General features: G+C 50.8%; 1 protein-coding gene across 4 annotated transcripts in view; it reads left to right on the forward strand.

Moving 5' to 3' along the window:
* Window positions 1-12,955: 12,955 nt before the first annotated feature.
* The window catches only part of ATP2A3 (ATPase sarcoplasmic/endoplasmic reticulum Ca2+ transporting 3), a 52,467-nt gene continuing 37,619 nt past the window's right edge, over window positions 12,956-27,803 (forward strand). For all 4 annotated transcript variants that reach the window (XM_032707362.1, XM_032707364.1, XM_032707363.1 and 1 more), the window contains exon 1: window positions 12,956-13,088. In XM_032707362.1, the coding sequence (XP_032563253.1) occupies window positions 12,971-13,088 (118 nt within the window). In that variant the 5' untranslated portion in view covers window positions 12,956-12,970. The remainder of the gene's footprint in view (window positions 13,089-27,803) is intronic.

Below are 27,803 nucleotides of genomic sequence, written 5' to 3' on the forward strand. Positions count from 1 at the left end.
CCTTAAGAGTCCAGCGTTGGGGAAACCACCACTTCCCTGGGGAGGTTATTCCAATGGCTGATTGTTCTCATTGTGAAAAATTTTCCTCTTATGTCCAGTTGGAATCTCCCCAGGAATAACTTGTACCCAGGGCAGGGTGTGATTTTTTCCTAAAGGGTTCTTGCACACAAGCTTTTCCTGGAGGGAGAGAGAAAAAAAAAATTAATCAGATTAAAAAAATGAAAGTAATTGGAGTAATAAGGTGGGGGTGCACATAGGGCTGGGCATCAGCAAGCCCAGCACGTCCCCCAACAGCAGCTCTGCATCCTCATTTTTTTAAAAATGTGGGAGAGAGCAATGGTTTGGCTCAGCACAGCCAGAACGATTCCAGTTGTGCCTGGGGTTGGATCCACGGCGAGCTCCGGGAGAGGGACCTGACTCAACCAGTCACCAGCAGATCGTTTAGGAGTTTTATTTCTTTATTGGTGATTAATGGCAGTGTTTCGTTTCTAATGGAAGGAAATAGGGAGGAAATGGTTTCTTGCCTTCATTTGTCAGGGATTTGTTTAAACGGGCGCTCGCGTTCCCTGGAAATAAGTCACGGCTGCGTATTTTCAGGGACAAGAAGCTGGTCAGGCTGAGGCTGGATGTCAGATGTTTGGACAATGGAGCACTCCAGGTTTTCCTGTGCGAGGCTGTTCCCATTGCCTTCCCCATCCCATCCTCTCGGCCCCGTGCCAGGGACATCCCGTGTCCTGCTGGATAGAGCAAGAGGGTTTGCAATTCCCAGCTGGAGCAGCCTCGCCAGAGGCCCTGTGCTCTCCCCTGCATGGGGTATCAGCAGGTAATCAGGTGGAAATTAATTTTCCTGGTAAGGAGGGTGCAGCAACTCTGGGAGCTCTGTGCCCCTCTGGGGGGTTTTGGAGTTGGTGGTCACAGAATCACAGATTTCAGGTTGAAAAAGCCCTCTGAGATCGAGTCCAACCGTTCCCCCAGCACTGCCAAGCTCACCACTTATGTCCCCAAGTGCCACATCCACCCAACTTTTAAATCCCTCCAGGGATGGGGACTCCACCACTGCTCTGGGCAGTCTGTACCAGTGCCTGAACACCCTTTCTGGGAAGAAATTTTCCCTAAAATCCAACCTAAACCTCCCCTGGTGCTACTTGAGACTGTTTCCTCTTGTCTTGTCCTTTGTTCCCTGGGAGCAGAGCCCAACCCTCCCCAGTTCCCCCTCCTGTCAGGGAGAGAAGGTCTCCCCTTGAGCCTCCTTTTCTCCAGGCTGAGCCTCCCCAGCTCCCTCAGCTGCTCCTCACCAGAACTGTGTTCCAGACCCTTCCTCAGCTCCATTCCCTTCCCTGGACACAAAAAGCCATTGGCCACAGAGCTTTTAAAAGAAAAATCCCATTTTTGAGTGGAGTGAATGTGTTGCCCACAATTCCCCCTGCAAAACAGGGACTGGGAGGCAAGCCTGGGGCAGACAATGGTAAAGCCACTGTCCTGTGTCCTCGCTGCTTCCAGGGCAGCAAAGCTGAGATGGGGTCTCTGCTGTTGGACCATTTGCCTCATACCATGTCTTGTGTGTTGGCCATGTGGTGGGAGACAGTGGGGTGATGTGGAAGGGTTTAATGGGGCTCCAACCTTCACTGATGCCCTGACTTTGTGCTTGGTCTGGCACTGGGAGAGAGTTTTAGGGGTAAATAAGGATGTCTGGTGTTTTACAAATACCGGTCTCTGGTCAGTTTGTGCACTGAGGTTGAAATGTCTCCTTGAGTTCAGAGCTTGGGGCTGGGGCACAGCACATCTGGGCCATAGGGTCACTTGGGGCTTCCCAAACCCCAGCAGACACGTGCTTTGATGTCCTGGAGACCTACAGGAGCCAAAAGCATTATTGATAACTGAGCTCTGAGCCATTTAAAAATGCATTTGTGCACTGAGAGGACTCAGCCTTGGAGAAGTTACTCATCTTCCTCTTCATCTGAAATAACACCACTCCTGGTGTCCGTCGTGCGCTCCCAGCCTGGCCAGGCAGCCTGGGGCCAAAAATCCTAGCAACAATGACATTGTTTTCTATATTTGCATCACTTAGGGCTGAGCAGAAGCGATGACACACCGTGGAGCTGGCAGTGAAGCCAGCACTGATGCCATCTGCAGAGAGCCGCCTCCTCACCCGCTTCGGATTACATTCTCTCTACGGTTTGGTTTGGTTTGTGCTGCTCCAGGGCTGGGGTTCAGGGTGCTCGTGGTGGGCACCACAGAGCCCAGGGTGGCCCCAAACTGGGGGATGCTCTTTGCATCTCACCGAGCTTGGGCGCAGGGATGTCACATCTTCCTGGGAGCACACTGTGTGCACGGGCTCCTTCCAGACATCCCGCCCTTCCCAGGAGCAGTTCCAGCAGCAAATGTTCCTGTGATTCTTTCTTTTAATTTTTTTTTTTTTTAAATCTTTTTATCACAGGCTGCTCTTGTTGTAGGAGACAAGGGCTCGGCTCTGCTCCATCTTCAGAGAGATGCAGCTCGGTGGCTTGCAAACCCTCTTAGTCTTTGTGCACCTGTGGGTGCTCGTGTTTTAAATGTTGGTTTGGCTCTTTGTATTTTACTTAAAGTGCACTTGGGGACTCATGAGCTTGTGTGATCGGGTTGGCTGAGGGGAGAGAGCTTCTGGCTTCACAGGGAGGCTGGAAAACAGGCACGTGTCATTTCACAGAGTGGGATGGAGGAAGCCAAATCCTGCAGTCACCTCCCACCAGTCCCAGGAGATACCCTGCATCGTCCTTCCTCCAGAGCTGTGAGTTTGGCCCTTGGAGCAATGAATTTATGTTGGGGTTTTGTTGGTGTTTTTTTTTTTTTAATGAATGATGGATTCTAAATATATGAATTCTGGAATATATGAATTTTGTGTTTAGAGAGCACTTGTGCATGTCTGCAGCTCGAAACTTGGAGTGTAAAAATAACGTAAGAGCCAAGATTGCTGTGAGAGACTCCAGGAGAAGAGGCAGGCACGCCACACACCTACTCCCATGAAACCACTCACCCCCCACACAGGGGACATTGTGCAGCCCCAAAACATTGTGGGGGCTGCATGTGCCATGGGGATCCTGCACTGGTGGCTGTGGGAAAGGGGACAGCAATGGCAAAAACCAGCTGGGAGGGGGAGTGAACCAGGAGGGGGGTCAGCTCTGTTAAACCACTGGGGTTGTGCTCAGCAGCTGCAACATCATTGGTAAAAGGAGAACCTGAAAATCACTGACTGCTCCTTGCTGCTGGAAGGGGAGCTGGGCCAGCCAAGGAGGAATTTCCTTACCTTGTACTTAGTACATGGTGAAGATTTGCAGATACTAAAAATAATCCCTGAAGGCAAGCTCATCCTGGCCCTCAGGGCCCTGGAGCAGGCAGCCTTCAGTCAAGGTAGCCCCAAAGGAGCCCATTTTCCTTTGACAGCACTTTTCTCATTCCTCAGTGTGGTCCCCATGCAGGTCATGCCATTGGCTTGCTTTTCCTCTTTGCAGGTTTGCCCAGCAATGAGAAAAGTGGCTTTGGGAAATGGGTTATCCCAAGGGGCTCCTCTTTTTCCCTTGAGCTGTGGGGTTTATTTTCCTCCTGAGCCCAGCACAGTGATGGGTTGATGGGCAGCATTTCCCACGGCCACTTGCTGGAAGCAGAGGCCATCCCTGGCCCAGTGACATTCTAAACACCATTGGGATTGGCTTTCCCACCCCACCAGGTCTGTGCCCAGCAGCGGAGCCACTCAGCATCCTCAAATTTGGGGTTGAGCAGTAACAGCGGCATCCCGGGGCAACGGAGAAGCTTTCCTCAACAGTGGGTGTTTCTGCCACCTGGGCTGAGTGTGGGAGAGTCCTGCTGGCTCTGTGTTCATTGGCAGTGGCTGCTGTGCCCCACAAGCACTGGGCTCAGTTATCACTGCCAGTGTTTTACAAGAGGGTCTTTTTCCGCTCCCGCGGCAAGGGCAGGAGCCAGGAGAAGCCTCCACGTCCGTGCCAGGGCTGAGTCACCCCGGTCGTGAGGAAAGGAGTGTATGTGTGGGGAGGGGGGGAGGGAATTAAACAGTCAATCATGCTTTCAGCAAGCCTGAAATCATCTGTGATATTTTTATTTTCAGATTCCCGGCCTCGATTTTTGTGGGAAGGTTGTTCCCGACGTCCCGACCGCAGTGACGCCACGCCGAGGGCAGCCCCGGCGCCGCCTGGCTCCATCCCATCCATCCCAGAGCTCCCCTCATCCCCACCCCACGATCTGGGGGCACATTTCAGCAGCCAATTTGCTTTGCAGCCCCTTGATCGCCCAGGGGAAGGAAAGCGCCTTTTCCGCTCGGCCGCCGGCTCTTCCCTTTCATCCATGATCAGATCCAGGGGCTGCAGCACCTCAGAGACCCCCAGGAGCCACCTGCCATGGCAGGGAATGGTGTGCAGATGAGGACTGTTGTTTGGGAAAGCCTGGGAATGGAAGGAGCCTGCTGGGATGGAGCAGCCACAGAAGCCCCTGAGCTTGGGTGAGGAGATCAGAGCAAGCTGTGCCTTTATAAAAAAAAAAATACATAAAATACATAAAGCAATAAAAGTGGTTGGCTCGTGGTTGGAGAAGGATGAGATGTGGCATTTCCCCTTAGAGAATCTGTGGCTGACCTATTCCTGGAAGTGTTCAAGGCCAGGTTGGACGGGGCTTGGAGCAACTTGGGATAGTGGAAAGTGTCCCTGCCCACGGCAGGGGGTGGAATGAGATGAGCTTTTAGGTCCCTTCCAACCCAAACCATTCCATGATTCTAAGATTTCAGGAATGTGTTTTCTCCCAAACCCTGAAAGAGGAGAATTTCGAAAAGGTTGCTTTTTTCTGGGTTGTTTTCTTTATCTTTACCTCCTTAGTCCCTGGTTTCTGGCCACAGGCACACCCTGAACCCGCTTGGCCCAAGCCGAGCAAGAACAACTAAAGCAGCTTGATTTGGAGGGATGCTCAGGCACCCTGTCTGAGCTGGGAAACCATCACCAACTCCTCAGGCTGGGGAAAAAAAGGCAAAAACTGGTGGTAAAAAAGCTTTACATCTCCCACAGAGGCCTTTGGTGTGAACAGCCATCAGCGATTCCGGGCTCGGAATCCAAACCGAAACCAACTGAGCAATCGCACACGTTCTTCCCTTGGGGAGCCGAGAGCTGTTCCTGTCAGGGTATATATTTGCTCTCTGATTAATACAGGAGTTTTTTGTTGGGTTTGTGTTTTTTTTTTTTTTTTTTTTCTTCCCAGGGAAGAGAAATGGAGAAGCCGACAGCAGCACGTGAAGTATTTGGCAAACAATTTCTTTTGTGTTGGGCGTAGGTAGCGCTGGATGTATTTGCGAGCTATTTATAGCCCAATACTTATGTATCTCCCTCCACATAATGTTGCCACTTTTTTTGCAGCCTACCTGCAAAACACAACCACCCTCTGAAGCTGCAAAGACAGTCATTACACCGACTGACAGCCCGTTCTCAAAAGCTTTTTTTTTGGTGCAAAACCACTTTGTGTTTTCCAGGGAACGGCTGAGCCACTGCAATGTGGTTGCACCCAGAGGAATAAGGTGTCCTGGAGCTGTAGGTGTGTGTTTGGTAACTCGTGGCAAATTTTCAGGTGGTTTAGAAATTTCCTTGGTGCTGGTATCAAAATGGGGGGGTGGCTTGGCTTCTCTTCCCAAGACAAAAAATACAGTAAATATTTTGGGAAAGGGATCTACAATAAGTAAACCCTTTCAGTTTGGCCCCTCCGATTCAAACCATAGTATGGTTCTGATTTTTATTGGTTTGGATTCCTCCATTTGTTATCTAGAGCTAAACGTGTCTCTTTAAAGGGGAAAAAAAATCCCATTTTTTTTTTCTTTCAGTAGTGTTGGAACACTACTGAATCTCCCTGAGATTTTGGGGAAAAAAAATGTTGCTGCTTTATATTCCCCCCTCCCCCCCAGTCAAACCAGTCCCTTTTATGCCTGGTTGCAATTTTTTTTGGCTAAAAACACACCCGTGTTTTCCCAGTTCTCAGCCTGAACTGTCCACCCTGAAGCTGCACAGGAACGTGCTGGGTTACTATTTTTTTGGTTTTTGTTTTTGTTTTTGTTTTTTCTCTCGAGGGCTTCCCTGCCCCAAAGCAGAGGGTTAGTGGAGGTTTATCTGGGTTTCCTTTGTTCGGCTCTCACGAAAGACAAAGAGGAAGGAAACCCTCCATGGCCCGGCCTGATGCTCAGTTAAAAATAGCAGGGCTGGGGCTCCCGGACTGCCCCAAGGTCACTTCCCTGAGCCCCATCACCGAAAACGTGCCACAAATGGCCCAATTCGGCACATTTCTGATGGTTTGGAGACAGGGAAGAGCCCGGAGGAAGGGGGGGGGGTGTGCTCATGACCCCGCACAGCCCTGCTCAGGGCTGCACATGGGGTTTATTTTCTGTTCTGGTGACAACGTCCAGGGTCCCCTCCAGGAGGTCAGGATGTGACAGCCCCGCTGGGATCTCCACAACTGCAGAGACGAAGCTGCAACATCCTGACTCCCTTCCTCCACTGCAGGGCAGTGCACAGGGCCCAGCCACCCACTGGCTTTTAATTTTTTTTTTTAAATTTATTTTGAAAAATTTTTTACCACTGTAACATTTTTTTATTTTTATTTAAAATTTTTTATATTCTAATTTGGCTCTTTGGAAAGTTTTTAAGCTTTATTTTTAAATTAAGTATTTTTAAATTCTATTTATTTATTTATTTATTTATTTATTTGTGTGTGTGGTTTTTTTTTTATTTGCCCCTGTGCAGCTCAGCTGCTGCCTGAGATCAGGGCACCCCCAGGTCTCCACAGTGTGACCTTGGTGACTTGCAGGGGGAGATGGTGCAGGGCAGGGCACCAGCTCCAGTCCTGCCTTCAGCAACAGCTCAGTGTGGGCAGCCAATCTCCTAGGAAACTGTGGGAAGGACTCATGCAGACAGAACATCCCCCTCCCCCCAGTTTCCCCTTTTCCCACCCTTCAGACCTGGGAATCAGCCTTAAAAAGAGATGACATGGTAAAAACCAGCTCCAGTGAATTATCCCACGTGGCGTGTCGGGTGCTGATGTCCCCTTGGATTCCAAAGAGGCTGCTCAACACCGGGATGGGATTCCTGCTCCTGGTCCCACAGCACCCAACCCTCCAGGGGCCCAAGGTGCAGGAGGGAGGAGGGATGAAGCTGCTTTGCACCACTGGTTTTATCCCCACCTCCAGTGGGCATTTTTGGCTTCAAAGCCCTGGTGATGTTTGTCCTCTGTCAAGGGAGATGAGCAGCTGGAGGGGGCCGGTGCCTGGAGCTGTGATATCCTGCAATTCCTGCTTGGTAGGAGACAGGAAAGGGGCTGTGGATGTGAGAGGCAAACCCTGGTCATGTTGGTCCAGCACCGAGTGTGCTACCAGCCCTTACCCTCCCCTTGGTGAACATCACATCTCCATGGAGAGCTGGAATCATTCCTTCTGCCTCATTAAAACCAGACGATTTTCCATTTGGGGCTTGTGCTTTTGCTGGAGGGAAACACGGAGTGAAATTTTGCCTGTAGTGAGCGGGCTGAATGAACTACCTCAAACATCAGCCCTACCAGCCCCAGGTACATGTAGGACTCTGCCTGGAGTCTCCTGTTGTGTTGTTTGTTTTCGCTGTTTCCTAAACTCCAGCAAAATCCCCGGAATGACATACCACAAAGGCAGAGTTTTTTTTTCCAGCAGGCATTTTGCATCAGGGAAAATCCCATCTGAGTGTCAGAGCGAGTGTCACGGTGTTCCCTCTTTGATGGATATTAATGTATTTTCCTGCCTTTGGAAGGGATTGGAATATAGTTTAAAAAAAATAATAATGGGCCAATATAGGTCTGGATTCATAAACAGAGGCTCCTAAGTGTGCTGCTGGGGGAAAAAGCTGAGGAGTTTGGAAATACCATAGGATCTTTGCTCGAATCCAGTTTGGGCAGCCATTCCAGATGTTGCACTCAGGAAAGCCCCATTTCCAGCTTGGTTGTGGATAGAAACATGGAAGGAAAGGCAGCCTCAAAACATGTGCTCCACAGCTGCTGCTGTAAATGTCTGGCATGGGGAATCCTGGTTTTTTGCAGCCATTTGCATTGGGAGCAGAGCTGGAAATCGGGGTGACCGCCCTGTGCATCCACCACCTCCCACAGAAAAGCCTTGTCCAGAGAGACCGTTCCTCCTCGTTTTCCCTAGAGGTAACATCCTACCTGCCTCGAAATCCTCTGCTGGCCACGTGTTGCCAGCCTCTCCATCTCTCTGCATTCGTGGCTCCAGGTGGGCTCTGCAGCTTTGCAGCCCTGTGCTGCAAATCTTCACCCCCTGCATCCTGGTGGGATGCGTGGCAGGGCCGGGGCTTCCCTGCCACCTGCATTTATGCTCTGAGAAGCCAAATCTCGATGGTAAACACACTCCTACACCACCTGGAGGTGCCCAGGGCAGCACAGGACGCACAGCCAAGGGTATATATTTCCAGGAAGGATGGAAACACTGGAGCTCTGGCCCTGAGCTTTGTGGCGGTGAGGATTGATGTTTGAGCCCTCGGGGAGCAGGACTGACCTGCAGCTGCTGAAAGTCCCGGCTGGGGGATTAGAAATAAACCCCTAAGTCTGGCTCCGAAAGGTCAGCTGGTGTGTAACATTTAGAAGAGCCTCAAACTGTTATTTCACGAGTATTATTTTTTATTTCTCCCTAGGAAAGGCAAATATCTAAGCTGCCGGGGGAAAACAAAAAGAAACCAAACCAAAAAAAGCCATTCCTGAGTCTCCCCCGTGGATGGGGATTTGCTGCCTGTGAACCGGGGTGTGCAGTGAGAGGAAGCCTGGCAGCGGCGTGGCAAATGGCAGTGGCACTGTCACCTCTAATTAATTAATGCCCCCGTGTGTGACAGACTCGGGGCCAGGGGAGGGTGTTGGAGCAGGACACGGGGCAGCTGCACATCACCCGCGTTGATTTAGGAAGGTGAGAGCTGTTGACAGAAGAGATTTGCACCTCCTGGTGCGGCATTAGCCGCTCCGTTCGGGGTGGTTAACCCTGAATTTTGCTCTCCTTGTGCTCACAGCTCCTCTCCTGGGCGCCACCACTGCGGGTGTGCAGCCGTGGTGAGCTCAGGGGGTGGCAGAGATCCCCAAAGCGGTGTAAAATGCACATCCAAGGGCTGGCTCCTGCATCCCTCACCCACTCCTAACTCCCTCCTGAGATAAACTTGACCTGAGCGAGGAGGGCAGATATGGACCCTAAACCACGTCGCCGCAGAAACAAGGACGATTAAATAGTTGACTGAAAGCCCTGTAGGTTTTTTCCCACCCTTGAAGCCCTAATTGCCGCTGACAGTCCCTAAACCCGTGGTTTGCCCGCGCCGCGTTATCCATCGGTACTTGGCGTGCCGGAGCCGAGCCGGAGCCTGGGGCCGGTTACCAGCACACAGCCTGCTCTCTCAGCCTTTCCAGCAAACATAATTTTTTCCCCACTCCGAGGAACGAAGTGGAGACAAAAGATTAATCTTCCATGGACTGTAAAATCCTTGGGGTGAGGAGCGTGGCGTCGGTTCAGCGTCTCTGGCAGCCTCTCTGCTGACTCCGACAGACCCTGGGGCGGCTCCAGCCATCCCTCGCCCCCAGCCCGGGAGCGCAGCAGTGCAAATTTACAGCTTATGGGAGAATTATTCCCAATTTCCTTTCGTAGAAACAAGGTCAAAATCAAAACTGGCTGTGGACTTCCCTGCCTCGTACAGTGCTCACTCAGCACTGGCTGGGTCCTGCTGTTCCTCCTGCACCGCAGCCACGGCTAAAAAACCTCCTCAGCAGCCTGGGAGGTGTTAAACTCGCTCCTTTCTTCTTTTTATGGCCTCTTAAGCTCGTCTACCTCCAAAAATTATTACCGTGGGGAAAGCCAAGATAAATAAGGAGGTTCGTCCTTTGCTTCGGGGTTGACCTGCTATAGAAGGGAATCCCCCAAACTCGGGGGGCTGCCGGGGATGGAGCCCCACTACCCCCCAGCTTGCTCCAGTGTTTGCAGAACCTTCGTTTGCAATATTGAAGGTGTTTTCATTCCAGTCCATTTTCCCTCACTGACTAATTTACAGCTCCCAGTCACTAATGGTTTTCACTGATTGCTTAATTATAGGTGGGGTGAATGGTGCTGCCTGTTACCAAGGCTGCCAGATGTTCCCTTTGTAACTGTTCTCCATTGCTCCCAACTTTGTCAAACTTAAACCTTTGGAGCTGCTAGAGTGGCTGCTTTGAGGGCAGTTCCCAAGTTTTGGAGATGATCTGTTGCATCAGGTCCTCTGTGCCCCTTGTTGAGAGCACATTATGTTTTAATATTATCAGATCACAGCAATTGTCCCCACTTGGTGGAGATCTTTGTTATGAGCACAGGCTGAGGGAGCTGGGCCTGTTCAGCCTCAAGAGAGAAGACAGAGAGGGGACCTCACCAATGTCCATAAGTATCTGAAGGGGGGATGCCAAGAAGATGGAGCCAATCTCTTCTCAGTGGTGCCAAGCAATAGGACAAGAGGCAATGACAGAAGCTGATGCCCAGGAAGTTCTACCTGAACATGAGGAAGAACTTTCCTGTGCAGTGACCGAGCACTGAACAGAGACAAGAGAGGGTGTAGAGTCTCCCTCACTAGAGATATTCCAGAACCATCAGGACACACTCCTGTGCCATGTGGTCTGGATGATCCTGCTTGAGCAGGGAGGCTGGACCAGATGACCCTCCATGGTCCCTTTCAACCTGAACCATTCTGGGGGTCAGTGGATCTCTCAGCCCTGCGGCCCAGGGAGCCCTGGGGCAGCCCCTGGCTCAGGGCAGCACTATTGCCCGGGGGCTCCGCAGCAGAAACACCACTTTTGCCCCCAAAATGCTCATGGGAGGCAGATGAATACAATGACAGAACTTGAAGAGAGGCCAGACCACAGGGCTGGGAGCTGTGCTTCCTGCAGGAGGGCCTGGGCTGCAGCTCCAGAGCACCCCTGTGCCTCCCATGCCGTCAGCTGCGGTGAACCGAAGCAAAAATGAGTTTATCAAATGACAAAAAAAATGAACCTGCACTTCCTTCAGGACCTCTGCTCCTTGTGGGAGCTGCAAAACACTTTCTATAAATGAATCTACATGGCAATAAACAAGCCAGAGCTCCTCCCCGAGATGTCTGCTGTCACTTCCTCGTGCTCGCCGCTGCCTCCGGGTTCTGCTTTGGGGACGTTTCCGTAGAACTTGGGTTTCTCACCCCCCAGCTGTCTCGCCTCGCCCCTCTCAGCTGGAGAGCAGTGCCAGTCACCATCAGCCACAGGCTTCTTCAGCAACAGTGGGAAAACTGGAAGTACCTGAAAAGTCAGAAAAGTTGGTGTTCACATGGGGACAGTCTTTGGGAGCAGGTTTGAGCTGGGTTGTGGAAAAGCTGCTGGTTGAGGAGCTGGGTTAGGTGCACCATGTGGAAAAGTCCTGCAGATGTGGGTGGTGGTGGTTACCCTCAGCTGTGTTGTACAGGGGATTCTTGGGGCAACCCTCCTTCTCCAGATCAGGGTAACTCCTCACAGTGCTGCTGTACGGGGGAGCTGCTAGAAACAGTCATTGTGCTTCTAGGAAACAGTGAATCAAGTAACCTGTTGCAATAAGTGTTGCAAAGGATGATGTAAAGCCCTTGTGTGGTGTAATAGGGCAGCAAGAGGGGTCGAGGCCAGTCCTGCTGTGTTGAATCCTTGCAAAAACATGAGTGCCTCCAGAATGAGCCCCTTCCTTGAATACAGATGTTCTGCCTTCTGCATGGGGATGAGAAGCACTAAGCAGTGAGAGGTGTGAAGTCCCAGGATGTCCAAGACATGCACAGTGAGACTGGTGGTGCTCAGGTTTTACCCCACATGAGGTACTTTGATTCCTTCCTCCATCTCCCTGCAGGAACATTTTACATTTCACGTTTCCAAAGCCAAAGGCAGCACAGCACAGCTGCCTCTCTCCAGATTCAGGGCATTGATGGGAACAGTGTTGCTGGTTTTCACAGGTGTCAGGCAGGGATTTGTAATTCCAGGGCTCCTGCTGTCATCATACAGTGCCCCTGATCCCACCAAGGTCCATGAACATGGAACTGCTCTGCTTCCAGCAGGGTGGGAAGAGCAGGGATGAGGCATGATCAGCTTCCAGCTGGAAGTGGGGTGATGGAGGGGACCCAGAGAGCATCACTCTCTGGCCCCCTTAAGCCCCCCAGCTGAGCTGCACCCACACACCTTTCCCACCTCCTTCTATTGCTCCTAATATTATTTATATTATTTTTGTGATGGAAACATTACCTCTTTTCTTAACAGCTATTTCCTCTGGACTGTTTCCACTGCCCACAAACCTGCTTGCTTCTCAGCCTGCAAATCTGCTGGAACTCCAACAGGCTGAGAGAGCTGGGGCTGTTCAGCCTGGAGAGGGGAAGACTGGGGAGACCTCAGAGCCCCTTCCAGTGCCTAAAGGGGCTCCAAGAGAGCTGGAGACGGACTTTGGACAAGAGCCTGGAGTGACAGGACAAGGAGGATGGCTTTAAACTGAAGGAGGGGAGATTTAGATTAGATATGAGGAGGAAATTCTCCCCTGTGAGGGTGGCGAGGCCCTGGCACAGGTTGCCCAGAGAAGCTGTGGCTGCCCCATCCCTGGAAGTGTCCAACGCCAGGTGGGAGGGGGTTGGAGCAGCCTGGGATAGTGGAAGGGGGATGAAACCAGATGAGCTTTAATGTCCCTTCCAGACCCTGTCAGAGGGGATGGTGCCGCATCCCGGGGGTCCCGGCTCTGCCCCGCACCGCGGTCCCGGTCGTGCCGGGGGGGCGGCGCTGGGCGCGGGGCCCCGGGGGAGGCGGGGATGGAGCGGGGCGGTACCGGGGGAGGCGGGCCCGGCGCCGGGCGGGCGGAGAGGTGCCGAGGCGGTACCGAGGCAGCGCCGTGCGAGCGGCGCTCCGTGTGCCTCGGTGCGCCCCCGGCCAGCACCGCCCGGGCCGGGGCATGGAGGCGGCCCACAGCCTCCCGGTGCTCGACGTGCTCCGCCGCTTCGGGGTCAGCGAGAGCTGCGGGCTCAGCCCCGAGCAGGTCCGCCGCCACCGCGAGAAGTACGGCCCCAATGGTCAGTGCGGCGGGACGGGAGCGCGGGGGGATGCGGGATGGGGCAGGGCTAGCGGGACACCGGCATCTCCAACGGGACTCGGGCATCCCGGCTGGAACCCTCCGTCGGGACCATCCCCGCCCATACCGGCACTGGGACCCTCCCCGCCGCGACCGGGATCGGGATGTGTTCGGGAGCGTCCCCGCCAACACCGGGAAGGTCCGGGGTACTGCCCTGGGTCCCCCCCGGCGTGTCCCCCCACCCTGCCCCGGGCGTGCGGAGGATCGGTGGGGATGTGCCGCGGGACACCTGTTGATTAGGACAATATTTGTTGGCTTTAATCAAAGGCTAATTACTGCGGCCCGGGGCGCCGGCAATTAGCGGGGTGTTAATTCCGCTGGCGGAGTGTCTGAAGGCGGGGAGGGACAGCGGTATGTCGCCAGGAAGGAGAGGGGGAAGGTCCCATTGCCTGTGCGTGACAGAGGGAAACCCCAAAAGCGGGTTGACGGGGGTGGTAGTGGGGTAACCCCGCTCTCCGCAGCTCTGCACGGGCTGCGGGTATTGCTGTGGAAGAGGAAGGGGGGCGGAGGTGCATGGGGTGACAGGCCATGTGCTGGCCTGGCTGCGTGTCACACTGACCCAGGGGACCCTCTGCGGCCAGCTGGGCATCTTCGTGGGATGGGGAAGGGAAATTTTTAACTTGTGTTTTGTGAGCGTTCAGTGTAGCCGGGGTGTCTGAACCTACACAGGTGATTTCGGGGTGACTCTGATAGTTCAGGCTGTGACCGAGGTCGGTCGTTCACTCTGAACACGGAAACAGGAGGGTTTAGGGTGAGTTTGTTCCAGTGCTTCGGAGTAGCAAGTCATTTTTTGAACTCGTGCAAGGAGATAAGTGTGTAAACTCTCTCCCGGGTTGGAGTTTGTTGCATCTGCTTTTTGCTTGATCCTCACGGATGAGGCTGAGGAAAGCCTGAGTAGATGCTGGCAGGATTGCTGTCTGCATCTCTGTTCCCTGGGAGGGCCGTGTTGGGTGGGATCAGAGGGCTGTGACCCCTCCAGACGATCCCTGCGAGCAGCCTTTCTGTGCTGGGCTGTGCTCGGGTCCCCCATCCCCCCAGTGCTCCCCGTACCAGGCAGCTTCAGCTCCATCCCCTGGTCAGGGCTGGGCTTGGGAGCTCTTGCCATGGAGCACTGGAACAAGGTGCAAGCAGTGGAGCATCACACCTGGCTCTGTTTGCCCTCATTTTGGAGAAGGGCAGCTGTGTGGTTAACTGGGAGGGGAGGGAACCCTCTGCTTCCGGAGCTGAGGGCAAAATACATCCTCAGTGCAACATCCTTATCAAACAGGTGCTTGGGCTGATTTCAGGGTAAAATTGCTCCCAATTTCTGTTCTGGCCCCCCGGGAAGCTGTGGATGATGGGTGTTCTGTGCTGTGCAGCAGCGTGGCACTGATGGGGCATCGCTGCCGTGGGGCTCCTGTTTGCCCGAGTGAATCATCGTCCCTGAGTCAGGCACGGTGGCTGCTCGGGGGCACCGGGCTCTGCCTTGGAAAAGGTACCTCGAAGGTGTGACGTAGGTGCAGAGCAAAGTGGCAGCAATTAGTTTACCTTTTTACTCTTTTCCTTCTTCCTTCCTCCTCTTGCAAGCAATGGCTCTGTGCTCACCTCACTTGGCACTTCTCCTTCCCATCCAGCCCAGTGCTGGGTTTCTCACAGGCTCTTGGTTCTCAAGAGCTTCTGACTTTGGGATGTCCCGTGGCTTTTGCCTTCCAAGCACAGCTCTGCATCTCCTGTGCAGCACAGCTCACAGTGATGTGCCTGGGCGTTGGAGACACTGCCCATGTCACTGTTCCCATCAGTGAAATAGAGTTGAAGATTTTTAAAAATTCTGAATTTTTTTCAATTTCTGAGCGGTATTTATATTTTTCTCATGGTGCAGATGAGACATGGACAGGTTAGAACAGCTTAAACAGAATGGGGGTGAGAACTCACAGGTTGTGTTGTGGCAGCAGGCACTGAGCTCCTCGGCTGTGCTCGGGTGCCCCGTTTGGGAGAGCTGCTCTGGGGGAGGGTGCTGGGCTTGGAGATAGCCTGTATTGAACTGCATTTTAGTTTAGGCTTAAATTAAACTCTGTCAGCAGAAGTGTGGGGCAGTTTGGTGACTCGCTTGAGCTCGCACAGGAGGGGAAGAAAACTCAAATCTTGCGTGGCTCGAAGCGCGGAGCAGACCTTCAGCTCCAGCTACTTTCATTTTCGCACCCTTGTGTCTCACATTCATTCATTTCCTTCTAAACCTGAACTCCAACTGCCAGTGTGGTCGTGAATCACAATCTAAAATACATCATCTTGCTGAAAAACTGCCTCCTGACACACTTCAGAGAGCTGCTGGCTGCTGCTTTTTTATTGCATTTAAAAAAATATGAGCTGCAACGAGCTCTGACGTTAAGTGAGAAGCAGCAGCCACTGGTGTGCCTTATATAAAAAAAAATTATTTTTTTTTTTTTTGAGGGGTATTCTTTTGGAGCCTAAATTTTTTTTTTTTTCAGTTCCATTGCCCACATACACATTTGCAGGAGGAAACAGAGAGCAATACTGATTATTTAGTATCTCCAATTTGTGGCTTGGGAGCCAGGCAATGCAATAGAGATTAGTGGAGTGGAAGAAGATATTTCTCCATTAGGAAGAGCTCGTGTTCTCCTTTTAGTTCTGTCATCAGTGCTGTCAGCATGGCCTTTCATTTGCCAAGGAAACTGGAGAAGCCACAGAACATTTAGGTCTCACCATGGCGATTCTGAATCTCCAAAGCCAATTTTAATTAATAAATGCTTTGGATGTTCCACAGGTACCAAACGGGTCCTTCCCTATACCTCCTCCCATCCACAAGCTCCGAGCTCCACAGGTGGCTTTTAGACCACAAAACTTAAAACAAACAAACAAACAGCAATAACCAAATGCACATTTGTTATTTTATATTAGGCTGAGCTGGAGGATAATAGGGGTGCAAACATTTTTCTTCCTAAATGTAAAACCAGGGGCACAATTTCCCCCGGAATGATTTCAGTTTTGCCAAGGAATGACAGATGTAAACAGGAGCTGCCTCGCGGACAGCCAAGTGATTTTTCTGTTTTAAATATAGCTCTGATTTCTCTCTTCTAAATGGATTTCTGAGTGTAAATGAGCATACATTTCAGGCAGGATATTGCCAGCGTTAATGCATATGCATAATTTTATTTGCTTCACCCGTAACCTAAATGGGCTGTGAATGTCAGTGGAGTCAAACTCGGAGGCTGCAGCATAGGGGTGTTTATCTCCTCTTGCATTTCATCTCTTCTGACTCTGGAGCAGAAGCCCTGCTGCCGGCTGGGGTTGGAAATGCTACCGGGCAGGATCAGACCTTGCCCATCCACCCTCCTCGGGGGCTCCCCCATCCTCTGCTTTACCCTCCCTGCTCCAGGGGCTGACCCCCCGTGCTCTGCAAACCCTCCTGTGCCCCGCTGCAAGGCGCAGTGGTGACAGTATTCACGGGATGACTGGTTTAGGCGTTGTTCAAACCAGCTTCGGCACCGGATGAACTCAAAGCCCATGTGCAAATTTGCTTGTCTTTTATAACACCCCTCCCTACATCTCTGTAAGCCTTATTTCAGGATCCCCCAGTCCTCGTGTGTATTTTTCCATGTGCGTGCCCCAACCTGCCTGGAAGAGGGGGGGAGAAGGAGACCTCCCCAAGCCCAAATCCAGGCTGGGATGTGCTGCTGCTCTCCCAAAACCCCACCAAGGCTCATTCTCGAGGGGGGCTTTTTTTGCTCTTTTGCATCCGAGCCCCTGCTTGGCTAAGAAAAATCACCGATACTTTGTTGTTATTATTATATTTATTTGCATCCTTTCCCAGCCCATCCCAGGGCTGCACATCCCTCAGCACACACGTGTGCACACCCGTGTTCCCGCGCGTACTCCGGCTGCGGAGCAAGGGCTTGACGTCGGAGGAGCTGCCGGCGGTTGCTAACGAGCCAAGGTTACGCTCCCAGCTCTCTCCTGACAATAATAAAGAAGAAAATAAAATTTCTATTTCACGCTGAAATATTTAAGATGCCAGCGAGGAGAGGAAAGAGGCAGCATTTTCTGACTCATCGAACTCTGCGCTCTGTTCCTCTGCGCATCGCCCACCTTTTCCACCCCCGAAACACACGCTGAACAGTCTGATTCATAAACATGCTACAGGTTGTGGGGCTTTTTTTTTTCTCTTCTCCTCCAAATCCTTTCCCTCAGGAGAAATGCTGAGGCATTCAAACCTTGTGAGTGCCTTCAAATCTGGGGAGAGACTACACAAAGTTTTTCTAGCCGACGAGAGGAAACTCAGGATTTTCATCCCTGTGTTGTCCTCTGAGGTTATCTGCATTCACACCTACCTTTAAAAAAATTGTGAATAGAGAGGAATATTCAAAAAAAAATTGATATCTGCTCTCAACATGTTGCAGGAACCAGGGAAGGAAGGTTTCCAGGGCAAGGAGAGGCAGAGGCTGTGCTGTGGGTGAAGGGATTTTGCTTACCCTGTTTCCCCCTGGGGTTGGCCTTTCTGTGGCACAAGTGTTATTTCATGAATGTTTTTATTTTGTTGCTGGTTTTAAAGCTGGGGGTGGTAGAGCTGGTGCTACTAAACACTGATTTAAGAGGAGCTGGATGCACTGTGGACGCCCAGATGTTGGCTTGGGATGTGCTGCTTCCAGTAAGGGGCTGGAGCCGGTCCTCCAAATACACCATTAGCAGCAAAATATCCCCCTTCTCCCAGGCTAATCCTCCCCCCCAGTAATTGAGGTGTCTCTTTTGAGCTCCCTACTCCAGCCAAGCCATCCTAGTGCCATCCTTGCCATCACCACATAGCGACACATCTGCCTTTTGCCATTTTAGTGCTGTTGGTCTTTCTGTGTCTTAAGCCTTTTCTTATCTCTGGATCTTATTTGAAGCTCTTGAATCCCATTCTGTGGTCATATCCCCTCCAGGGTAAATCCCTGAAAAATCCTGTTGATTTTAAAGTTTTCCTCTTTAAAGCTTCCCTCGAGCCCATTTTCCTTGAGTAAAAAGCATCACCCGACGCCTGGTGTTGCTTTTGCTTTCTTCCTCCCGAGGAGAATTTTAATTTTTGAGAAGCGTCCAAGTCGCTGCCTTTTCGCTCTGTGTTTGATCTGCTCCTGCAGAAGGGATGGTGTGAAAACAGGAGGCTCCTGGCCATGGGTCTGGTCTGTCCTGGCACAGCCACAGCCCAGGCGATGTTTCTGGCACGGACTCTGTGGGACATCCCTGCTGGAGGCCCAGAATTGCAGATGCTGGCATGGAACAGGGCTGAGCATGGGCAGCTTAAAGCAGATGGTTGTTATTTCTGGTGCTGACAGCTGCCCTCTGCAGCACTTGAGACCTGGGCTGACCCGTGCCCTCCTCGATGCACAAACCCTCCCTCGAGAGCAGCGTTCCCGGTGCCCTCCTGTGATTTGCACCAGGGGTCTGAACTGGTCATCAAAAGGCACCAGAAGCCTCGTGGCTTCTGCACACAGCCCTGAGATGCTTCTGTTTTCACAGTCCTGAAAAATGAGGTCGGTGTGATGCTTTTTCATGTGTTCAAACCTCTGGAGGAGCCAGCTTTGATTTTTTTTTTTCTCCCACACACAGCGTTTGCAGAGGCAGTTGGGATGCTGATGCCCCTACAAAATGGTTTTTATGATTTCTTTTTTTTTAAGGTTATTTTTTGTAAGCCATGAGCTGGATGTTGAGTGTTTGCACCCTGTGCCTTTTGCCCAGCTGGTGCAGCCCCACTCCTGGGGAAGGGGCTCCTCCTCCCTGAGGCGTCGCTGTGTCCAGACCTGCCACAAAACCCTTCTCTTTTTCCGTCGAGCTCACCTGGGGGGTCAGTGGATAACTCATCCCTGTTAATGTTTTCAGGGCTGCTAAAAGAAGGTTTGAGAAGTTATGAGCAATACCTGAGCTGTATTCCATGGGGATTGGGGCAGTAAAAGCAGAATAGCAAACCTCTTTTGTCAGGTAATGCCAGGTGTCTGGGTGCTGACATTGCACAAGGATGCTCTAGAACTCCTGCTTAATATTTTCCCTGGGAAGAGCCCATGAGGACTCTCTGTCTTCTGATCATGACCAGTGGAGCTGCAGAAACAAGGCTGTTGTCTCCTGGGCTGACTGGGGTAATGTGGGTTAGTGCAGTAACCATCTGCAGAGCGGTCCAGAGGGGAGGCATTGGGAGTGGGATGTGGACCAGGAGCTGAGCTGCTGGGCTGATGTTTCCTGGGAGCATTCCTGGCACTCACAGTCTCAATGACAGGGTGGAAATATTAAGGCAGGTTGTGATTATCAGGAGAGGGATGGCGTTTTCTGCTTGCTTTTTGAATCTTCTCTTTCTTTTATCCTTTTTTCCCCCTCCTTTTTCCCCTCCTCTTCCCCTGGTTCTCATGTGGCACACATGGATGACCTCCCTTTGCATCTCAGATGGGGTGAAGGCAGCCCTTCCTGGTTAAACAGCACACCTTGGCCAGGAGAAACAGCTGATGCTGAGGAGACTGGGAGGAGTGGGATGGGAAAGAGGATGGGATGAATGGAGGACAGGGGCCTGTGGCCACTGGGGGTGAGTGGGTGGGTGGCAGCAGGACTGAGCTCTGTGGGGCTTCAGTCCAACCCAGTGCAATATTAATACCCAGAAAACCCAGAAAGAACCAACCCCCCAGCCCACCTCTGTTTATTATTCTGCATCTGATAATTTTATTATTTTTTTTTTGCCAGCGTTGCGAGTCGTGATCTTTTTTATATCTCAGTGTCGGCAGTAATTGGGAGCAGAAAGTATAACAGTAACCTATATTAAAAATAAATTCCCAGCTGCTCAGCCGAGCTGCTGTCGGCACCAATTACCTCGCTGGAAAACAGGTAGCAGAGATCTTGGGCTGGAAGTGTAGAAATGTTGAAAAACCGGAGCCAAAAAGCAATAGAGAAAATTGTGGTTACTTGAGTGTTTCCATGACGTGAGTGCGCGCCAGAGGCTCCTCCGTGGGCGGTTAACCCCTCGCAGGCAGGGCTGCAGGCAGCTGCCTGCTCTGCCAGCATCCAGGAGCAGAGCTGGGACAGGAGGCTCCTTATTCCCATTAGGATTAATGCTGATGGGTCTTCTCCACGCCGGGGCTCAGCGGGTGACTCGCCTGAGTCGAGCCAGTCGTGTTGTGAAAGAAAGGTCGGGTGTGAGTCCAGAGGGTTGCTCTTTTGAAGAGAAGTTGAATTAATCCTTGCCAGCGATGAACCTCGTGTCTGTAACTGGTATTTGCTGGTTTTCTGTGGGAAACTCCCAGTTTTTGAGGTTTGGCTGCTCGTTATCACTCTGTAAAAGCCTTTTCTCTTTCTCACCCGCAGAGGTGGCGAGTCCTGAGGTCAGGCTGTGGTTTGGTGGTGATCCCATGTGCTGGCCTGGTCCAACACATCCCCAGGCATCAGGTGCTTCAGGGCATGTGATGGCATCAATTTGTGACCTGTGGTGGCTGAAATCTGAAATGTTGCACCTCTTGTCGAAGTGTAGACCTATAGTAGCCCTAAACATAGGTTCCACTGCTCTGATCATCAAAATCCTCCTAAAATTTAAATGTTCAGAAATCTGCTGGATGTGCTGATGCAAGTCCTGGCTTCTATCCTGTGGTCCTACATGAACCCATTTGAGATTTTATGTATATATATATAAAAAAATATAAACCCCTATCTTATTTAAGATTTTTTAATGTATGTATCACGTCCCATTTGATATTTTATATATATGTGTGTGTTCCATTTGAGATTATATATATGTGTATCCCACTCGAGATTACACATATATGCTCCATTTGAGATATGTCTTATTTGAGATTTATATATATATATATCCCATTTGAGATTTTATATATATATATATATCCCATTTGAGATTTTTTTATATATATATATCCCATTTGAAATTTTATATATATATATATCCCATTTGAAATTTTATATATATATATATCCCATTTGAGATTTTATATATATATATATATCCCATTTGAGATTTTATATATATATCTATCCCATTTGAGATTTTATATATATATCTATCCCATTTGAGATTTTATATATATATCTATCCCATTTGAAATTTTATATATATATATATCCCATTTGAAATTTTATATTATATATATATCCCATTTGAAATTTTTATATATATATATATCCCATTTGAAATTTTTATATATATATATATATATCCCATTTGAAATTTTTTATATATATATATATCCCATTTGAAATTTTTTATATATATATCCCATTTGAAATTTTTTATATATATATATATATCCCATTTGAAATTTATTATATATATATATATATATCCCATTTGAAATTTTTATATATATATATATATCTCCCATTTGAAATTTTTTTTATATATATATATATATATATCCCATTTGAAATTTTATATATATATATGTCTTATTTGAGATTATACAGATATATATATATATATATATAATTTTTTTCCCCCACATTAATATTTGGAAGTTACCTTTGGACAAAGACTCCTCTATGGGGGGAAACAAACCACAGACAATAAAAAGCTGGTTTTTCCCTATCCAGAGCTGAAGGGTGAAGGCACTCGAGGACGGTGACGCTGCTGGTGGCCCGGCCCAGCCGCGCTCCAGGGTCGCCGTCCCCGTCGGAGGTGCGATGTTTTGGGGAGGAAATCCGCTTCTTGCTCTTGCGTGTCCCCTGTGCCCCTGGGTTCCTGCCCGCGGTATTTTTGCTTCGGGTGTTTCCTGCTATTTAACCACTCTGTGTGTCCTGAAGCGGCGCGGGGGGAGGCGGGGAAGGGACGGGAGTTGATCCGGCCCGAAGGGCTGGGCTGGGTCGGGGGACGCGGGGCCGGGGCAGCCCCGGCGCTCCCGGGATTTCTCCATCCCACTGAAACCACCTCGTGTGGTCCCCAAAGCCACCGGCCGTGGCTGTGCCGCGCCCAGGAGGGGGTGGGAAAGCTGTTCCTATTGTGCAGGGACCCGTCCCCACGGCTGGTCCGTGTCCTCCGGGGGGGGGGTGGATGGCCAAAATGCCTTTTTTTTTTTTTTTTTTTTTTCTTTTAACTTTTCTTTCTGGAGAAAAACCCCCGGAGCGCTTGCAGCCTGTGTTTTTTGTGTTAGAGATTTGCTGTACTATATGTGGGGGTTCTTTTAGGTTTTATTTAGTGTGTTTGGTTTTTTTTTTCCTCCTTCTGGTTTGGAAACAGTTTTTCTTGCGCTTGTTGCTGATAAAAATCAGTTGTTTTTTGGGAAGGGTGTGTGGGTGGGGGAGATTCTCTCTTCTGCTTCTTTTGCCGCGGGGAGCGAAAGCCCAGCGCTCCTCGGGGAGGAACTGAGCCGAGCAGTGGCTCCGGCCCCTCTGGCAGTGGCCGAATCCCCAGGGATTCGCCCTGGAAAACATCGGCTCAGCTGGAGTTTGCCGAGCAGGCACCGCCTGTTCCCGGGAGACGGGCAGCCGGGGTCGGGATAACCCTCCCTTTACCTACCTGTTTGCACTTTCCTTTTTTTCCATTTTGCAACCTCCAAGTCAACAGAAGGGCTAATTTAAGGAATATGCGGGGAGGGAGTGGAAAAATAAAACTGAAAAAGGCTGGCTCAGCAGTGCAGGGCGGGAGAGGGGAAGTGATGGAGCTGTGATCCTGGTCGGGAGAGGGGAAGTGATGGAGCTGAGCTCCTGGTCCTCCTGCTCCGGCCACCGCAGAGGGTTCCCCTCGGGTCACCGTGTCCTTTGGAATTCTGCCGTTTTTCTGGGCTTTTCCATGTTTTGGAGACCAGGGATTTTCTCTGCCTCCCTCCAGAGAGGGAGTCCTGCAGTGACCAGGAGGAGATGGGGCTGCTCTGCTGTGCTGGCTCAGGCCTTTTCTGGCGTTCCTCTTCTATTTACAAAAGCCTAATTCACATTGTTCTTCCCTTTTTCACCCCCTTTTGACATAAATATATATAGGTATCCCTGTATGTATACATATATAAAAGATTTTATTCTTATACACAAGTGTATGTGGGTATCATGCATATATATATATATATATATATATATATATATATGTAATATTTCATCCTTATAGACTTGCACACAGATATTATACATATTTGGAAGGAGATTGTGGAAAAACCCTAGCTGGGACTCATGTTTCCAGGGATCTCTGAGTATCTCACTCCAGGAAAGGATCTGCTTCAATTACACAGAGATGTATGACCTTAGAGAGTTCATCCATGAAAAGTATTAATTGTCCAACTCACCCCTCTTTCCCATCCAGAAGAACAGATCTTTTCTATCCTACAGAAATTTTTTTCTTCTGATATAATCTAAACTAAGGGCAGTGTAGACTTCATTTTCCATGAAAACCCATCCAAGAGGAGTGCTGAAAATAGACTGTGCTCTGAGAACAGATACCAGAAAAAGCAAGGGGAGGGGTGGGGGCAGGTCAGCTGGGGCAAGGAGTTCTGTGAAATATATTAATGGTGATTATCTCAGTTTGAGTTAAAAGCAGCTCTTTAGCACCCTGTGGGTCGGGGGACGCTCTGCCCTGTGGATACACTGGATAGGTTTTATCATCCCGGTTTTATTTACCAGCAGATGGGAGATGGGTTGGGATGAGATGTGCCACGTTCAAACTTTCAAGTTTCCCACAGGTTTGCTGTGGCAAAGGCATTTCCTCCAGAAAACAAACCAATGGAAAAAGTGCTCCAACCCCCTCCCTCCTTTGGCACTTTGAACATGGAGTTGGCTCCCTTCAGCCCCAAGCTTGGGGCAGGGAATCCTTCCACCCCAGTGTGCAAAGCTTGGGTTTTCCTGATCCATAAATACACAGGTGGCAGCAGAGTTGATTAAAATATATTGATTAAAACATAGCAATTAAAATACCAGCTTTTGGAGGGGTCAGAGTGAGCAGATTCCTCATCTTGTCAGGGAAGGGGAGAAGATGCTGTTTGGATTTAAAAGCAGTATCCTGTAGTTCTTTCTTTTCCTTTCTTAACTGATGTTACAGGTTTGGGGCTTTGCTTCAGCAACTCTGGTTACATTTACAATACAACTTATAATTTATTTTTCTTACTCATTTTATTATTTATTGGTTTATTTTTCCATATCATGCAAGTTGATATCCTTGGTGATTGCTTACAGCCTCGTGGAAAATGCTTGTCTCAGTGTAAAGGGATATGGGAGCTGGTCCTCAGGGAGGCAGTTTTGGGGGATGCTGTTCCCCCCACTGAGCACAGCAGGATTTGCTGTGTGCTGAGCAGCATCTCTCCTCCCAGCAGTGAATGCCTCCTCTTTTGCAAAGGCATCCTGTTCTGATTTTCTTACCTGCCTTTTCAGCTCCAATATCCCTTTTTTTTCTTCCCTATTTTTTTAGGGGGGGGAAAAAAAAAATCCCAAGCACAGCCCCAGCTTGCTCTTCCCCAGATCTTGCAGAACTCAGCTGAAAGGCACAGCCCAATTTCGGGGCTGACTTTCCTCCCCCGGGGCGTTTGAATCCTCCCAGGGCTGGGCACGTGTCTGAGCTGACCTGGCAGTGGGGGCATTGCTGGGGCTCCTGGCACCGCCGCCCCCGCAGCTCCCTGTGGTTGGTTTCCTAAACTGTTTCCCAGCACTGCCAGGAAAATGTTGTGAAGTTTTCTGTCGCCGGGTGTTGGACTCGCTGCCAGCGGCCGGTTTGCGGTGGTGTGTGATGGTCCAGGGTGTCTGGAGGGGGCACAAATCCACCATCACACCTTGCCCTGGCCTGGCTGGTGCTTTTCAGCCACTCTGCTGGCTCAGGGTGGCATCGGGGGCATCTCACCTGGGATGTGGGGAGGAGCCAAGGGCTGCAGCGGAGCCCAAAAGGGTGAGAAAACATTACGGGCCAAAAATTCCCAATTTGCTTGATATTTACAATGGGAAATCAGGTGAAAAAAAAGAAAAAAAGGCTTAGGGGAATAAAGAAGCAAATAAAATGATATCTCCAGGGTGGAAAAAGAGAGTATATTGAAGCTGGGTTTGTGGCAATTCTGCCAGAAGGTTCCCAAACACGGCAGCGTCCCTCCCTTGGCTTTCCCTGTGGTTATGGAAAGGGTCTGCTCAGAGCAGAGGTGGGGAGAAGGTAAAAAACCCCAAAACTAAAAAAAACCCCACCCCACCTTTTGCTTTACTTTATTCCAGCTCCTGTAGTGGTTGTGGGTTTTTTGGTTTGTTTTCTTCATTTTTCCAAAACTGTTCCTATTTAAATGCAGATTTTTAGCTTTTCCACCCGGGAGCCGGAGCTGGAAATTCTTTCCACTGCGTTGGTGCAGGAGGGAACAAACCACTGCTTTTAGTTTGCTCAAATAATCCATCCCTGGCTGGAGCCACAGGTTTCCTCCCTCCCGCTCCCTCCCACTCCCAAAGCGATCCCGAGATCCGCTGCGGGTGCTGATGAGGACAGGGATGAGGGGACACCACTTGCAGGCCCATTTCCCCCAGTTTTTCCCACAGAATTTCCACAAGACTGTATTTGTCCAAGCGCCAGATGGGCGCTGGAGGGCAAACCTGAGTGGCAGCTTCGTTTTGGGGGGGGGAAATGGGTAAAATCTTCTCCCCTTATTTTCCTGGCATTAAGAAAAGGAGGTGGGATATTGGCAGGGAACTGATTTGCTTTTCCTTGTGTCACGGGAGGAGGATGCCAGCCAGGGTTTGTGACCCCATGCTGGGACCCCCTGCACCACAGCAGAGGAAAACTTGTGTTGTCCAATGATTTGGGAATGAGCCATTTCCAAGAAAAAAGGAAGGGAAGTTTGAGGTGGGATTGGCTAGATTTTCTTTATTTATTTCAGACAGCTTCTTGGACCATTAGTCTGATGCCACATTCCCACCTCCATTCCTGATTCCCTCTCCCTGGACAGTGGGACATGGTGGCTGTGGCTCAGCCTTCAGCATGGGGACATGCTGATGTGGTGGGGAGAAGGAGATGGCACTGGGCTGGATTGGGATGGGTCTTTGCTGCTGCTGAGGGGCACATCCAGGGTAACTGTGTTTATTATTCCCTGACCTGCTGAGATCAGCTCAGCTGGCCAGAAAAGGAACAAATGAGCCTTTCAAGCTTCCTCTCTCCGACTGCAGCAGTGGGACTGTGGGTGCCTGATGCTCCTGTTCTCCCCTGGACCCTGTCCCTGTCCTGGAGGGGCCGGTGGTGCTGGGCTGGCTTCAGTACTGGTGGGTTTGGAAGAGCAGCGGGAGGGCAGGACGAGCAGCTGGCCCAGAGCCCTGTCTGCCACGGGAAGCCTTGTGACCCAAACCAGAAATTTTTGGGGCTGGTTTTATTGCCAGCCATTGACAGTGTCCAGGTACCAGTGAGGAAAATGGTTGGGTCATTTTACCCTAAAGCACGACCTGGAAAGCAGCAAGGGTGTTTCTGGCCCGTAAACCTCTGCTATCCATCCTCATGTGTTGCTCACCCACCCCAGGCTGTTGCCATCCCCTGTGCTTCCTCTGGCCCGAATTTGCTTATTTTTGGGGCTGTGGATCCCCCAGCCAGGAGGATTTGGGGCTTTTGCAAAGTGCAGGGCAGGGCCGGAGCAGGGATGAGTGCCAGGGAGTTACGGGAACAGCAAAGTGCTGGTGTTTGCCGTGGGAGGGGGGTTGTACCTCATTCCTTTTATCTTCCTGGTGCCTTTTGAAGCAGCCCCAGTGAGAGGCTGTCACTGGTGTAACCAAACCTCACCTGGCACACAGGAAAAAGCAGCTGTGAGGCAGTAGGCAAATAAGGTGCTGGGGCTGGAGTTGCTTCCCCCACCCACGGCACACCCAGAGCCACCACTGCCTTCTCTCCAGAGGGGAAGGCACAGGAGGAAAATCACCCGTGGCTTTGGGACCAGCTCCTTGGGGGTGCTGGAGGACATGGGAAGGGCTGGATTCTCTGGGAGCGGGTTGTGGTGCAAAGCAAAGCAAAGCTTGGCTGTGGTCACTCAGCACAGGGATGGGGATGGATGCCCCATCCACTGACAGGGGGCAGGGTTAGATGGGATATTGGGAAGAAATTCTTCCCTGTGAGTGTGGTGAGGCCCTGGCACAGGTGAGAAGCTGTGGCTGTCCCATCCCTGGAACTGTTCAAGGCCAGCTTAGACAGGGCTTGGAGCAACCTGGGCTAGTGGAAGGTGTCCCTGCCCACGGCAGGGTGTTGGAACAGGATGATCTTTAAGATCCCTTCTGACCCAAACCATTCTGTGATTCTTTGCTCGCAGTGCTATGCCTGCACTCAAAAGGTGCTTTTTAATGCAGGGTTAATTCCTATTTTCCTTGGGTTGCAGGGGCTCACATGGCACACACTCACCCACTGCAGCTGTGCCCGCCCAGGGATGAGATTTCCATGTGTGGGTGGTTGGGGTCAGTCACCCTCCTACCATGGGGGTGCCCCGGGGCTGTCCCTTACCCTACTGGGATCCAGATGGCTGCCTGGCTGCTGGGGTTTAAAGTATGGGGCTTTTTGGTAAAAGGCTAATTCAGCTTTGGGAGGGGGTGTTTGCTCCCCATCCTGGTGCAATAACACGTGGCAGCTTTGGCTCCAGCAGGCAGAGAGGGGTGCCAGGGCAGGCAGGGGTTGAGGGAGATTCGGGCAGAAGCTGAAGCAGGCAGAGCACATCCCTTGAGCTGCACCCTGAAGGTCCTGCTCTTCCCAGGTGGAGCCACCTCCTGCCCCAGTGTGTGGCTGGAGCCCAGG

Source organism: Chiroxiphia lanceolata, chromosome 20 (genome assembly GCF_009829145.1).
Source record: "Chiroxiphia lanceolata isolate bChiLan1 chromosome 20, bChiLan1.pri, whole genome shotgun sequence".
Taxonomy (NCBI): domain Eukaryota; kingdom Metazoa; phylum Chordata; class Aves; order Passeriformes; family Pipridae; genus Chiroxiphia; species Chiroxiphia lanceolata.